General features: G+C 46.8%; 1 protein-coding gene across 1 annotated transcript; it reads right to left on the bottom strand.

Moving 5' to 3' along the window:
• Positions 1-2,320: 2,320 nt before the first annotated feature.
• Positions 2,321-11,371, bottom strand: LOC308531410 (chemokine-like factor; the record flags this gene model as incomplete). The annotated part of the gene is made up of 3 exons (XM_081108350.1): positions 2,321-2,437; positions 5,800-5,895; positions 11,315-11,371. The coding sequence occupies 3 exons, from the start codon at positions 11,369-11,371 to the stop codon at positions 2,321-2,323; spliced, it is 270 nt and encodes an 89-aa protein (XP_080964476.1).
• Between the last annotated feature and the right edge of the window lie 3,539 nt (positions 11,372-14,910).

The following is a 14,910-nucleotide window of genomic DNA, read 5'->3' as shown; positions in this document are numbered from 1 at the left end:
CTCTCAATAGAATTTTAAAGTTTTCTTCATATAGGTCTTTCAAATTTATTTCATTTAATCTTAGATTCTTATTTTGACTACTGTTGTAAACAAAACTATTTTCTTTTATTTGAAGTGCTTGTTTGCTCATTTCTACTACTGTTTCCCAGTTGGCTTTGAGTTTTTTAGATATCAGCTGGAAGAAATGATATATTTTGTCTCTCTTTTCAAAATGTTCTTATTTCTTTTTCCTAATTGTGATGACTAGTGGTTCCAGAAAAAATATTAAGTAACAGCATTGATAGTGGGCACCCTCTTTGTTCCTCATTTTAATGGGAATACTTCTGATGTTTAATTTATATGATGCTGACTTTTGGGTTTGTTTTTACAATGTCAGTGAAATACCTATGTATTTCTATTCTACTGGTCTCTTCTCTCTCTCTCTCATGCAATCAGAGATGAATGTTGAATCTTGTCAAATGTGTTTTGGATGCTACTAGTGCTATTTTTTTCTCTTTGTACGTATGATAATATGGTGAATTAGTTTAATATGATTTTAATATTGAATCATCTTATGTTTCTTCGTGGTGTAATTTTCAAAAGTTCTGATGAATATTCTCTGCTAATATATGAATACTTATGGCTTTGGTACAAGTGAGATTTCCACTTTGATTTCTTTTTCTGAACTTTGTCAGGTTTTGATTATCACTCCTCTATTGACTTTGTAAAAATAGTTCAGAGGTGTTTTTTCTCTGTTCTTTGAAAAGCTGTGAATAGTATCAGCATGACATCCCCTGGCGGCTTGAAAGAGTTAACCTGTGCAGAAATCCGGCCGGCTGTATTTTTGAAAGATACTCATTTGATACGTTCGCATTTTGTTCTGTGCTCATGTTGGGCTGCTTAGGTTTTTCTCTTCTCTGGGATCACTTTTGGTGATTTGCATTTTCCTAGAAAAATCAACTATTTCGTCCAATTATTCAAACGGATTTGGACCTTTTCCGTTTTATCGGGGTTTGAGACTATTTTCCCTTTCTAGCTTCTAAGTTTGAATATAGGCCCTCTCCTCCCCCTGAGCCCGTTATATTGGCCAGAGGTTTATCAACTTTATTGGTCAGTTCTATTATTTGTGTTTGCTAATTTACACACTTCTGCTCTCATCTTCATTGCTTCCCTAATTCCCTTTGTGAGGGGAAACCCGGGAAATAGAAAAGTAGGGCTGGGAAAAAGAAGCCAGCTTTGGTGGTAAGGTTCGAGTGTGTGTAAGGAACAGGAGGGGAGGAGGAGGAAGGGTGAGGCAACCTGGGGCGGGTGTGTGTGTGTGTGTGTGTGTGTGTGAAGAAAGGGGACATCTGTAATACTTTCAACAATAAACAACAGCAAAGCCAAGGGTGACTGGCAGAGGGAACTAGGGGAGGTTTCCTAAGGCCGAGGCCTGCGTCTGCCCTGCCTGTGCCCAGCCTCTGCCCAGCCGAGTCACCCGCTGTCTCTACTCACCAGCCGCACGATCTTCAGCGCTCCCGTGGGTGAGAAGAAAAAACGCTTGATGCTGTCCCTGAACCTGGGTGGGACCTTGGTCCGGCCCTCCGCGCGCTTTTGGATCGCCGCCTTCTCCCACTCGCTGGGGGCCTTTTGGATCGCCGCCTTCTCCCACTCGCTGGGGGCCGCCTGTTCGCTTGGCTTCTGGTCTGGGGCCTTCTTGGGGACCGCGGGTTTCCCTTTGGGTCCTGGGTGCACCGAGCGTACGGACGGCGTTGAGCGTTTGGGTTGATTCTTTGCGGGTGCGCTGCGCCCGGGGCGCCCCGAGGCGCTCTCTTCAGGTCCCATCGCTTCAGAAGTATACATGGTGGGCCCCGGGCCTGGCTCTGTTAGGTTGGCCCTGCGCCTCTGACCCTGCTCTGCGGCCGCCGGCTCTCCCCTGGGCCCCCGGCGTCGCGCCCCAACGGCTGCCGGCTGCCCACCCCTCGCGCGCACCCAGCTCTCCCTGCCGAGGGCGAACCAGACTCTCCAGCCACCTCCTGGGCACCCGGGTTGCGCCCTTGCCTGGCGTGGGACCTCAGGGTCGCAACCCTCCCCCCCACCTCCGTGCTGCCAGCCAGCCAGGCGGCCCCTGGGGCTTCCTCTCTGCCCCCCACCCCTACCCGCCCAGGGGCGGACAGCCAGGCGGATGGCATCCAGGCACCCGCAGCGCTTGGAGGGCGCAGTCCCGGGTATGCGCTGGGCGCGGAGGCCGCACATCTCTTCCTCCGGCTCCCATATGGAGACGAAGGGGAAAGCCACTGCAGGAACCACGTGGAGAAAATAGATGCGTTTAATAATGGGAAGGTCTATACAGTGACACAGTTTATATTTCGTCGTGAATCGCTTTTTTCTGATAGGGACCGCTTGGGTTAAAGAGAAGCTTCCGGTAGATGAGAGCCGCGTCCGCGATGCAGCACACCACCGCCAGGAGGCCGAACACCTGGGGACGAGACACAGCGTCACTGGTCACTGCCGCCGCCCGGACTCTGTCCCCAAGGGGTCTGCCCACCGGGCCTCCCCTCCTGCTAGGGCCCGGGCATTGCTGATACTATGACGGGAAGAGAACTCAGAGACCATTTTATATATATTTTTTTTTATTGATTTTTTACAGAGAGGAAGGGAGAGAGATAGAGAGTCAGAAACATCGATGAGAGAGAAACATTGATCAGCTGCCTCCTGCACATCTCCCTACTGGGGATATGCCCGCGACCAGGTACATGCCCTTGACCGGAATCGAACCTGGGACCTTTCAGTCCGCAGGCCGACGCTCTATCCACTGAGCCAAACCGGTTTCGGCTCAGAGACCATTTTAATATATTTTATTGTTTTGTTGTTGTTTTTTTTTACAGAGAGGAAAGGAGAGGGACAGAGTTAGAAACATCCATGAGAGAGAAACATCGATCAGCTGCCTCCTGCATACCCCCCACTGGGTATGTGCCAGCGACCAAGGTACATGCCCTTGACCGGAATCGAACCTGGGACCCTTCAGTCCGCAGGCCGACGCTCTATGCACTGAGCCAAACCGGTTAGGGGCAAGGCTATTTTATTCTCCCTAGTTTTCCCAGTGCCTCCCGGGAGAAAGGGAAGAAAGGGAAGATACCATGTAAGTGAGCAGAAGTGCTATTCAAGTGGTGTGGGCTCTGAAATAAAGACTGGGCTGGATCGCTTGGCTTGCTCCAGGAATGTACTGCTTCAAGACCTATTGCTGATCGTCAGACATCACCTCCATCTCCAATGGTCCACTCTTTGCCTTTCCTGCTGCAAACGCTACTGGAGAAGGTGTCAAAGTTCACACCATCTCCAAGATGAAAGGGTGGGGCTAGTAGCTGTGATGAAAGCTTTGGAGAATTGGAGTGATGAGATTACCTCAAAGGCTTGGCCGTGTTCACCTAAGGGGCGGGACTCTAGGCCGTGGGAAAATAAAATTGAGGTCAAGAGAATGAACTAGAGCGTGGTCTTCAAGCACGCGGACCGCTATTCGAGAGCTGGTGCCTGGGCTGGAGAGGGTGCACCCCTGCGTGCTATTTGCTCAGCTCCTTCTAAAGGCCTGGAAGTCTGGCTTTCTGGCTCCAGACACTGCTCCATTTCCACCCTGAATCTCGAGCGTGGCTTCCTAGGTTCTGACCACCTGAAGTACCTTCTACCTATGCTTTCATGACTCTGGTACTCTCCACACATTTCTGGTTCCTCCCCCTGGGAAATCCCCCCCGCTCCCCCCACTTTCTCCCTTGATTCCTGGCAAACTTGGATTTCACGGCCAGAAAGTTGTAGCTTCCTCTTTTCTGCGCCCCAAACACTCCGTCACCAGCTCACATACAGCTGTTCACACTTCTGTCTCCTGCATTAGGCTCTAAGTAACTTGAGGAAAGGGCTCATGTTCTAGCCCAGTGCCGTCCCAAAGACATAAAATGTGTCACCAAGCCCGGCCAGCATGGCTCGGGGGTTGAGCACCAGCCTATGAACCAGGAGGTCACGGTTCGATTCCTGGTCAGGGCACATGCCCAGGTTGTGGGCTTGATCCTCAGTAGAGGGCATGCAGGAGGCAGACAATCAGTGATTCTCTTTCATCATTGATGTTTCTATCTCCCTCTCCCTTTCTCTCTGGAATCAATTTAAAAAAAAAATGAGTGGCCGAAACCGGTTTGGCTCAGTGGATAGAGCGTCAGCCTGCAGACTGAGAGGTCCCGGGTTCGATTCCGGTCAAGGGCATGTACTTGGGTTGCGGGCACATCCCCAGTGGGGGATGTGCAAGAGGCAGCTGATCAATGTTTCTCTCTCATCGATGTTTCTAACTCTATCTCTCTCCCTTCCTCTCTGAAAAATCAATAAAATATATTTTTAAAAAAACATAAAAAAAATGAGTGAATGAATGAATGAGTAAATAAGTGAGTGAAAGTAAATCCTTTGCCTGGGTGGCCCCTCTTTCTCCATAGTAGAGGGTAAGATTATCTTTAAAGACCACTGGGGACATAGCTGTTCCAGCACTGTTTCATTCCTAGAGTAATTCCCATCCCTCACGAAGTTGCTTAGGGCCTAATAAGGGAGAGGAAAAGCCATGGATTCTGACATACATGGCTATCTGAGAGCAATCAGTTCTAAGCGGTCCATACTATCAAAAGACAAGGAAGTAGGAGGGAGATTTATTTAATAACTTTCTTTTTTTTTTAAAAAAATATATTTTTATTTTTTCACAGAGAAGAAGGGAGAGGGATAGAGAGCCAGAAACATCGATGAGAGAGATAGATCAGCTGCCTCCTGCACGCCCCCCAGTGGGGATGTGCCTGCAACCAAGGTACATGCCCCTGACCGGAATCGAACCTGGGACCCCTGAGTCCGCAGGCTGATGCTCTATCCAGTGAGCCAAACCGGTTCGGCAATAACTTTCTAATTCACTTCTCTAGATCAGAACCTAGAAAAGCCAAATGATTTTGAACCTCCTATAAGAAATCTCAGAAGAGTATCAGATGGGACTGTTTTGACATTTTTTTAAATTTTATTTTCGCTTGCTTTCCAGGATAAAGTCTGATTACACTGATTTGTGTCTCATCAGAGTTCAAAATCATTCTTTAGTTAATAGGCTTCCTACCACAATTCCCTATCACGAGACATCTATTATATTCCCTCTGAGGAAGGATCTCGACAAGAAATAACTGAGCTCAGAATAGTCTGTCTCACCTTAACAAGTGGTACGATTTTTTAAAAACGTTTTATTTTTTTAAATAAATATATTTTCATTGACTTCGGAGAGGAAGGAAGAGGGAGAGAGAGAGAGAAACATCAATGATGAGAGAGAATCATTGATTGGCTGCCTCCTGCACGCCCCACACTGGGGATCGAGCCGCAACCTGGCATGTGCCCTGACTGGGAATCGAACTGTGACCTTCTGGTTCATAGGTCAATGCTCAACCACCGAGCCACACTGGCTGGGCAGTATGTATTTCTATTATTTTTATTTTTAAAGGGAGAACTATGAAAGTTATTCATGGTGTTTTTACTTGACATCAAGCTTCTCAAAGCTAAGTATTATAACTGATTCTTGTAGCTTTTCTCAGCCTAGTCTAGCCCTACATATCTATGAGAAATATGTAGAAGCCTCGTTATTTAGTTAACTTCATTTTTATTGTGACACCATATTCCTTCAGGGCATATGTTCATACAAAAAAATATTAAGCCACTGGGTGCTGTAAGGCCTGGGAGGACCAAGGATGAATACAGTATAGCGTTCTGTTCCTGTATCTGTTTTTTAAATAAATTGAATTCTGATCAAACCTAAAGGAAGAAACCAGAAAGGCCTCCACTTACCCCTCCAAGGACCGTATATTTCGTGGTTTCTGGTATCAGTGCCAACACAGATATGATTACCATGAATATTGCTGCTACCAGTGAGTTGAGAATATCCTGAAAACGCAGAATAGAAAGGTCAGCTTTGCATGAAGATTGTGCGCATGCGCACACACACACACACACACACACACACACACACACAGTAGGAAAAAAGAAGAATGAGCTCCCCAAAGATAGACATAGTTCCATTTTATTAAACAAATTTATTTAGTGTTTATCTTTTTAGAAAATCAAAATGCTACAGTAAAATGACACCTATATTGTGTTTGGTCTACAAGGACGTCTAGTCGTCCGCTTAACCTAGAATACACCAATCATTGGTTTACTTAACAGGCTTATTTATTTTTTACTTAAACGTAGTTGGAGGGAAACTCCTCTGGTTAGGAGTAGACGACCTAACAGGTGGGAGGTTTAAGGGAGAAAGGTGCATTGGGAAGTCAGGATGCTCAGTTGTAACAAAGTGAGAAGTGTGAAGTGGTCGACACTGTAAACCAAACCACTTGGTAATGTTACTGAAATGCAGTTCATAAAACTAAAAGAAGTGCGTACTTAGGAGAAAGTGGTAATTTTCAGGAAGAAACTCCCACACATCTGTACGCGATGGTTGGCCAATTATGCTCTCATTTCTGATGAGGTAGCTCATTCATGATTTCTTGAAAGGAAGCATTCCCCTTCTGAACTGTGGCTTTATGGGGTTGCAGCTTACATTTGGAATGGAGGATAGTGTGGGAAAGGTAAGTCATCTCTATTCTGGAATCACTTATGTATGCTTACAGGTAACTAGAGACAGGAAGGAATTAACACAGAAATATCAAACTTCAAAACCCTGGTAGCTCAAAAAAGTAGTGATTCCAAAGAAAACAGGAGAGAAAGAGGGTCAGTGGGGACAGGTCAAGATGAGATGTACTTAGGAAGAAAACACCTCTCATTTGCAGGGGATACTAAGACTACCTGCCCCAGGTCAGTGCCCCAGGTCAGCGCCCCTCGGTGCCGGACACCTTGCTCTGCTTCAAGGCAACTGACCAGGCAGCCCTGCTTCCTGGAGTGACTTGGGTATGTGTGTAGGAAAGGCTTTGGATGAAAAGGCGTTCATGTTCTAGATTCTGCAGAGAACCACAGGAAAAAGAAGGGTGCACCTGCCCGGGAACATGGGTCTCCCTTGGGTCCTCTCTGGTCTCTCTCTGGCCACTCCTTTTTCTCACCCCATAGGTTGGTATTTCCCAGTTTTACCTTCAGCTTCCTCTACACTCTCAGAGCCATTTAGGCCAGTCCCCGAGCTTATCTCCATCCCAAGGGAATGTGGATGACTCTCAAAGCCCCAGCTCTAACGCCTCTCTCCTAAGCTTCAGATCTGTCCTAAACATTTCCATCCGAATATCCCACACGCAAGGAAAACCTAGTATTTCTCCAACTGAACTCACCACCCACCACTCTCCTTGATCCTTCCTCAAAGCTAATCTTCCTCCTAGACTGCCTATCTCATTTTCCTCTTAAGATAGTTATTCAAAGGGCAGGCATCCTTGATTCTCCTTCGTTACTCTTGGTTATCTCTCAGGCCTGCCTCTAGTTTTGTTCCATTTCAAGCCATTATGGATCCTGTCGCCAGTGCCATCTCCTCAAATGTAAGCTGATCATGTCACTCTGCTACCTGATCTTTCTTTAAACTTTTTTTTTTTTTAAAATTGATTTCAGAGAGGAAGGAAGAGGGAGAGAGAGTTAGAAACGCCAATGATGAGAGAGAATCACTGATTAGCTGCCTCCTGCACACGCCCTACGAGGGATGGAGCCTGCAACCTGGACATGTGCCCTGACTGGGACTTGAACTGTGACCTCCTGGTTCATAGGTCAATGATCAACCGCTGAGCAAAACCGGCCGGGCTGATACCTAATCTTTCAAAAGCTTCCTCCGGCCTTTGGGTTAAAACCCAGGGCATACAAAACCTTGTGTGCTCTGACCTCCTACTGCCTCCCAAGCCTCTACTCTTGCCCCCCTCTTCTTTCCAACTCCATACTCCAGCCATTCAGAGCTACCTGCAGGTCTTTGAGGGCCATGCTCTTTCTCTCCTCCCCCTCCCCCCTCCTGACATACATGGGTCCCTCTACGGGGAAAGCCCCTCCATCCCCATATCAGTCTGCTAACGACTTTTCATCCTTCAGCCCTCAGCTCAGGCCTGTTATGATTGGTCCCCTTCCCTGGCTGGGTGCCTCTACACCCTCCTGGGTGCACATCTGTCACAGCACCTGTCACACTGAATTGCTCATCCACCTTTCTTCCTGGCAACACTGAAAGTTTCTCAGGTACAAGATTTGTGTTTTGTCTTATTAAAGAACCCATCGCAGAACCTGGGATGAGCAGATACTGAACATTTGGTGACTAAATGAATTCGTTAGATCAAGAGCAGAGAGGAATCTGGGTAACATAATGGAGTAATAACTCAGTTGACCATACAGCACCATTTTGAAAAGATTACAGTATCAGCAAAGTGTGATCCTCAGAGATTTAGAGACCACTTTCAGTAAGCTACCCATAGTCCACTCTCCCCCTCAGTGCATTCTGTTAAATGTAGGGCTCCAAGTCTGTTACCTGTAAGAAGCTCCAGAGAATTATTAGTTTGGAGAAAAATGCTAAAATGTGTTAAGTTTTAATAACCCTGGAAAAGCAGAGTATGAAGAGCAACTAGTCCAGCTTTTTGAGCACAAGATTAAAAGGATGTGGATCAAGTTCATCATCTCCTTGAGGAAATCCTTGGGATCAGTTAGCTTAGGCCTTTCTGCCACTAGATGATGGTATGTACCCTGAGGACCAACTGATGAAGGCTTTTCATCTCTTCTCCTGCCTAGACCTCCCTTGAGATAGGTCCAGCTCTACAGTGTGGATGCAGGAGGAGTTTGGAGGGATGCTGGGAAGGTCCTAGCTAATTCCAAGCTTCACCCTTTTGGGATTTCTCAGCTTGTAATTAGCCTGAAATGATCATAATTGGCCTTAGAAGGTGGTTTCAGAAGGTACCACTTGAAGGCATGCTTCTGGTTTGAGAATAGCTCTCACATCCTCTTTTTTAAACAGGGGTTATCAGCCTGGAGATCACTTCAGGAGGAGACAGGTGCAGCAGAGGGTCTTAGGAGGGAGACCTCTGCAGACAGGATGCTGGGGAGAAGACTTGAGAGAGGAGACAGAATTGAAGTAATTCATTTTCTCCTAGAACAGCGGTTCTCAACCTGTGGGTCGCGACCCTTTGGGGGTCGAACGACCCTTTCCGAGACAATCGGAAAACACATACATAATTACATATTGTTTTTGTGATGAATCACTATGCTTTAATTCTGTTCAATTTGTAACAATGAAAATACATCCTGCATATCAGATATTTACATGACGATTCATCACAGTAGCAAAATTACAGTGATGAAGTAGGAACGGAAATAATTTTATGGTTGGGGATCACTGCAACATGAGGAACTGTATTAAAGGGTCGCGGCATTAGGAAGGTTGAGAACCACTGTCCTTGAACCAGCTTAGAGTGCAGACTGCAGGACCAGACACACCTTAACTAATACCTTCAACACGCCTATTTTGACAGTGTATAGAACTATGTGGGCACTCCACCGGGCAGTTATTCGTAATGTTACAAATGTGGCAGATGAAATCCATATGCTGCTAAATAAGGCTCTACAAGATGCGTTAATGACTGCAGACTTTTAATATAAGATAATTTTGTGCTTTATTGAGCCTCCCAAATTATTTTGATTTTCCATTTAGTGACCAGGGATGTGTAAGATATAGATACTGTGTATTTGCCTCCATCTCTACCCTGCCCCCCATTTTAAATGCAGCATGCATTTAAAAGGACGATAAAGATTAAGAATGTTCTCAGACTTAACCATGACCTTTAATTTAAATGTTTTGAAAAGATTTACACTTAGGTGAATTCTCCTGACAGAAGGGTCAGCCACATCTCCTTTGGACAGAGTTCAGAGGGGAATTTATGTGCTGTGACTACCCTGACTCCCTGAGATTCTCCCCCAGGGACAATACAGGGCATCTCAGCACCGGGTAATGTTTCTCCTTCCTACGTGTCTCAGAGATTCCTTACAGGCTTAAGAAAACGAAAGAAGAGAGCTTATTAAAATGTCTCACGAGGGCAGGAAAAAGTAGTTAATTTTAACGATGAAACTGAACACTTACAAGCAAAGGCCAAAATAGAAAGGTAATGATTCGATCAAGTCTGAGCATATATAAAATTATGAAAAACAAAGTGATGGTGACTTCAAATCCAGTGATAACAATGTATGGTTCAGGGGCCTGTGTGAGGATGAAAAGGGTCATAGATGCCGCAGTTAGCGCCTGCAAGGAAAAAACACACAGATAGGATTTGTCAGTGATTATTGAACACAGGCGTAAGCTGTTAAAAATGATCATTTCTAAAATACCCAAAATAAACCAGTTTCTGCCATACACACATCTAAAAGGCATGACTGAAACGCAAGGATGTGTGCATACGGCAGAAACCATTTATCTAGCTATTCACAACATTCACGATAGCGACTCACCAAGTGCTCATCTGTGCCTGTTACCTTTGCTTTCTGGGAATGTACTACCTTCCCAAGTGGCCATGTAATTTTGGGAACTTCCCCAACATAAAATTCTTCCTCATCGTAAGCAGAACTGCTTCCCTGTAGTCACTTTGAACTATTTCCACCCCATCACCTATCAGGTCACTGCTTTAAAATTAATTTTTTTCCCCTTCCCCCTTTTTCTTGAACTCCTTCAGCACAGTCTCCTATGGCAGTTTCCACTTCTCTCACTGGCTAGGTCACCTTCCTCCCCCTGAGGATTCATTCTCTCCGAGTGTCTGTTCAGAACTGACCGCTGTGCTCCCGGAGGGTGGCCTGAGCTCGGTCACATCAAACTTCTGACCGACAGGAAAGAAGCACACCATCCCCCATTACCTTCCCCCATTACCTTGCTGGCTTTATTTTTTTTAAGATATATTTTTATTGATTTTTTACAGAGAGAAAGGGAGAGGAATAGAGAATTAGAAACATCAATGAAAGAGAAACACCGATCAGCTGCTTTCTGCACACCTCCTACTGGGGATGTGCCCGCAACCCAGGTACATGCCCTTGACCGGAATCGAACCTGGGACCTTTCAGTCCGCAGGCCGACGCTCTATCCACTGAGCCAAACCGGTTTCGGCCCCTTGCTGGCTTCTGAGTGGTACAAGTGCAGCTGCCTCCCCTGGTAGCCTGGGGACCTGGCTTGGGGTCCGAGCGCAGGCCATCCAGGGAAGTAAGCTGCCTGTGCTTTATGAGTGCGCAAAGACAGCGCCTTATCGCTCTCCTTCCCGCCGGGATGCCTCGCCCCTAGGGCGGCCTTGAAAGAGAAGACGGGGCATTCTACTTCCTACGCGACACCCATCACTGCCCCTGAGCACCTTGCAGGCCGCCCGCCACCCCGCAGGCAGCCGGCGCTCACCAGCCGCAGCTTCTTCACAAAGCCTTTCACGCTACAGCAGAAAGGGCGATGCTCCATGGCGCCCAGCAGCAGCCCTGGCCCTTCAGCCCCCCTCCACCGGCCTCCTGCGGGGCCGCAACGGCAGCAGCCGCCTCGCACCCCCCCCGCCCCCCGCCCCTCCAGGCTAGGGGTCCCCTTCCCGCTCTCACGTGCGTGCACGTGTCTGCACGGCCCGCACTAGTGCGCATGCGCCCTGGCCTGTTCTCCCTGGCAAGCTGCCTTCTTGCAAAGTGCCAGTCCCCTATGAGCACGCGAGCACCGCCCCGCCCTGCCAGGTACCAGTGGCAACTGCTTTCCAGCTCTCCCCAGTAATTGCCCTGTCAGAAAGTGCTGCCTAAGGGAATGGTGGGGAGGGGAGGGAGGGGAGGGTCCAGGAATGTTTGTCCTGCCACCCCATACTCTGGACATCTCAAATGCCATCGTCTGGAGTAGCCACCATCACCCTCTCCTCATAGCATTTATCATTAGCTGATATTGTAGATATTTTTTTTAAAATATATTTTGATTGATTTCAGAGAGGAAGGGAGGGAGACAAACATCAGTGATGAGAGGGAATCATTAATCAGCTGCCTGCTGCCTGCACTACATGGGATCCACCCTGGCTGGTGTGGCTCAGTGGTTGAGCATATAGACCTATGAACCGGGAGGCCCTGGTTAGGTTCTGGGCTTAATAATATAAATTGCACCAAAGCAGGGACCTGCCAGTCTGCTTCTCTCCCTGCAGGATCCCCAGGGTCTGGCATATGGTAGATACAGAATTTGTGTTGCCTGAAGGCCTGGCCTGGGCCCCCTACCCTGTCCTCGCCCCCAGGGCATCACTGTCTGGTTTGTGAGCTTGTTTGCTCTGTATGTTTTTATTTTGGCCGCGCACACACTGGTGCTTGTTCTTCCATAGAACCGCCTGTCGCCCTTCAGACACTCAGTTCAATGTGTGTTTTCCACTAGTGCTCCTAGGAAGCCATCGCTCCACCATCACCGAGCCTTTCTTTTTAGGGATGTGAAGTATGTGTGGCTCCTTTGATGTGATTTAAGTTCTGTCCTGGATAACTTGGCCGTCACCCCCATCCATTCAGACCTCTTTGGGTCCTGCCCATCTCAGCTTTAGTCCATCTCGTCCAGTCAAATCTGATCAGCCTGTAATTACAACAGCCTCATGTCAAATCACAACAGTTTTGAACTTTGCCTTGAAGTCTGTGTATGTGCCAGGTCTGTGGCAGATATTACAGGAAGCACCGGGTGGGCTTGCGGCTGGCTGGAAACAGATGTCGAGGCTGAGTGAGCCCTCTCACAAATGACTTCCTTTTCTCTGTCCACCGGGTGACTTCCAGCACCTTGCACTCCTGGGAGAGGTGGGAAACCCCTCCACCCACGCACTGGAGCGGGCACACACAGGCACTGCTCCTTACCAAAACAGCCTGGGCTGCAGGGCCTGGGCCTCGTCTACCTCACACCTGGGCTGATTTTTTGCTACCTGACTATGGATGGGTTTTACAGGCTTCCTCCCCACCCCAACGTTGTCTGTCCAACGTTGCTTGTGCCTTTGTTAAAAGATAAACTGAGGCATATTAAAAAGTTTATTTGAGCAAAAATCGATTTGAGTCAGGCAGCATCCAGTGTAGCAGATAGGAGCTCTGGAAAGCTGTTCAAAATGGAAGACTTTTATAGGCAGAAGGGAGCAGGAACAAGGACGTTATACCAGGCAAAAAAGGTGGCTGGTTATTGTAGGCTACTTTCTTTTAGGGGATAGCAGGGGTCTTACCTGGCAGATGCCATTTCCAGGAGAGCTGGAACTATAATTAAGCTAGGTCTTGGTTTGGAGATGTGGGCTTAGCATAAGAGACTCCATTTGGGGCCTGTTGTCTTGCTCTTGTTTTATTGACATACTAGAGGCCTGGTGCACGAATCTGTGCACAGGTGGGGTCTGGCCAGCCCACCTCGATCTGCGGATTGGGTTGGCCGGGGAGAGGGGCTGCTGGCAGTTGGTGGCCAGCTCTGCCCCCTGGTCGAATTCCAGGTCCAGGGGACAACTTGAATATTAGCCTTTTATTATATGGGATAATATCTTATTCATTTCAGGTGTACATAATAGTGACTGGATATTTAAATATATTATGAAATGATCCCCATGGTAATTCTGGTTGCATATTATTGATGGCATTACCATATTATTGACTGCATTCCCAATGCTGTACATTACATACCCATGACTTGTTTATGTTATAATATGAAGTTTGTACCTCTTAATCCCCTTTACCTATTTCATCTGCCCTTCAACTCCTTCCTGCTCTGATAACCACCAGTTGGTTTCTGTTCTGTTTGTTCATTTATTTTATATTCCACCTATAAGTGAACTCATATATTTGTCTTTCTGTGTCCAACTTACTTGACTTAGCATAATAACCTCTAGGTTCATCTATGTTCATACAAATGGCAAGATTTGATTCTCATTTTATGGCTGAGTAATATTCAGTTGTGTGTATGTGTGTGTATGAAATCTTTATCCATTCATTTATCGATAGACACTTAGGTTACATCCATATCTTGGCTATTGTAAATAATGCTGCAATGAACATAGGGGTCATATACCTTCTTGAATTAGTGTTTTTGTTTTCTTCATGTAAATATCCAGAAGTGGATTGCTGGATGATAGAGTTCTATTTTAATTTTTTTGAGGAAACTCCTTGCTGTTTTCCATAATGGCTGCATCGTATTACATCCCCACCAGTAATGTACAAGGGTTTCTTTTTCTCTACATCCTCACCAACACTTGTTATTTGTTGTGTTTTTGATACTAGTCCATTCTGACAGGTGTGAGATGGTATCTCATTGTGGTTTTGATGTGCATTTCCCTAGTATTGAAGAGACTGTCTTTCCCCATTTTATATTCTTGCCTTCTTTGTCATAGATTAATTGACCACATATGCGTGGGTTTATTTCTGGGCTCTCTATTCTATTCCGTTGATCTATGTGTCTGTTTTCATGCCAGCACCATACTGTTTTGATTACCATAGCTTTGTAGTATAGTTTGAAATCAGGGAGTTTTGTTCTCTCTCTAGATTGCTTTGGCTAGTCAGAGTTTTTTGCAGTTCCATACAAATTTTAGGACTCTTTGTTGTTGTCTTGTGTTTTTGTGTGTGTGTTTTTTTTTTTTAAAACACCTTCCTGAGGGATTTAGTGCATTTACAATCCAGACTGGCTATGTCAGAGTTCAGAGGAGAGAGTGCAGGCTGTGAAGCAGCACAGATGGGCTTGCATTCCACCTCCGCTCCATGATGAATGCTTCTGATCATGTAAACAAGTTGCCTAAGTTTCTGAGGATCAGCTCAGCTGGGAAAATGGGAGTGACCACATCCATCTGCCGGATTCTTGGCAAGAATAACCGACGCGGTGCGTGTGTGCCACGTGCCCAGCTGGAACAGGCGCTGGGTGAAGTCATCGCCGATAACTGTTAACCACTCAGTCGCTGGTGTTATTGGCCACCCATCCTCCAGGCTTGCCAAGCCCTGGGCTCCTCTGCCAGCGCCCACTTAGCGGGAAGGCTTTCTGTCTGCAGACGG

The sequence above is a fragment of the Myotis nattereri genome (assembly GCF_964212035.1).
Source record: "Myotis nattereri genome assembly, chromosome: 15".
Taxonomy (NCBI): domain Eukaryota; kingdom Metazoa; phylum Chordata; class Mammalia; order Chiroptera; family Vespertilionidae; genus Myotis; species Myotis nattereri.
The sequence above is the reverse complement of the archived record's forward strand: the minus strand, read 5'-3'. Positions and strand labels throughout refer to the sequence as shown.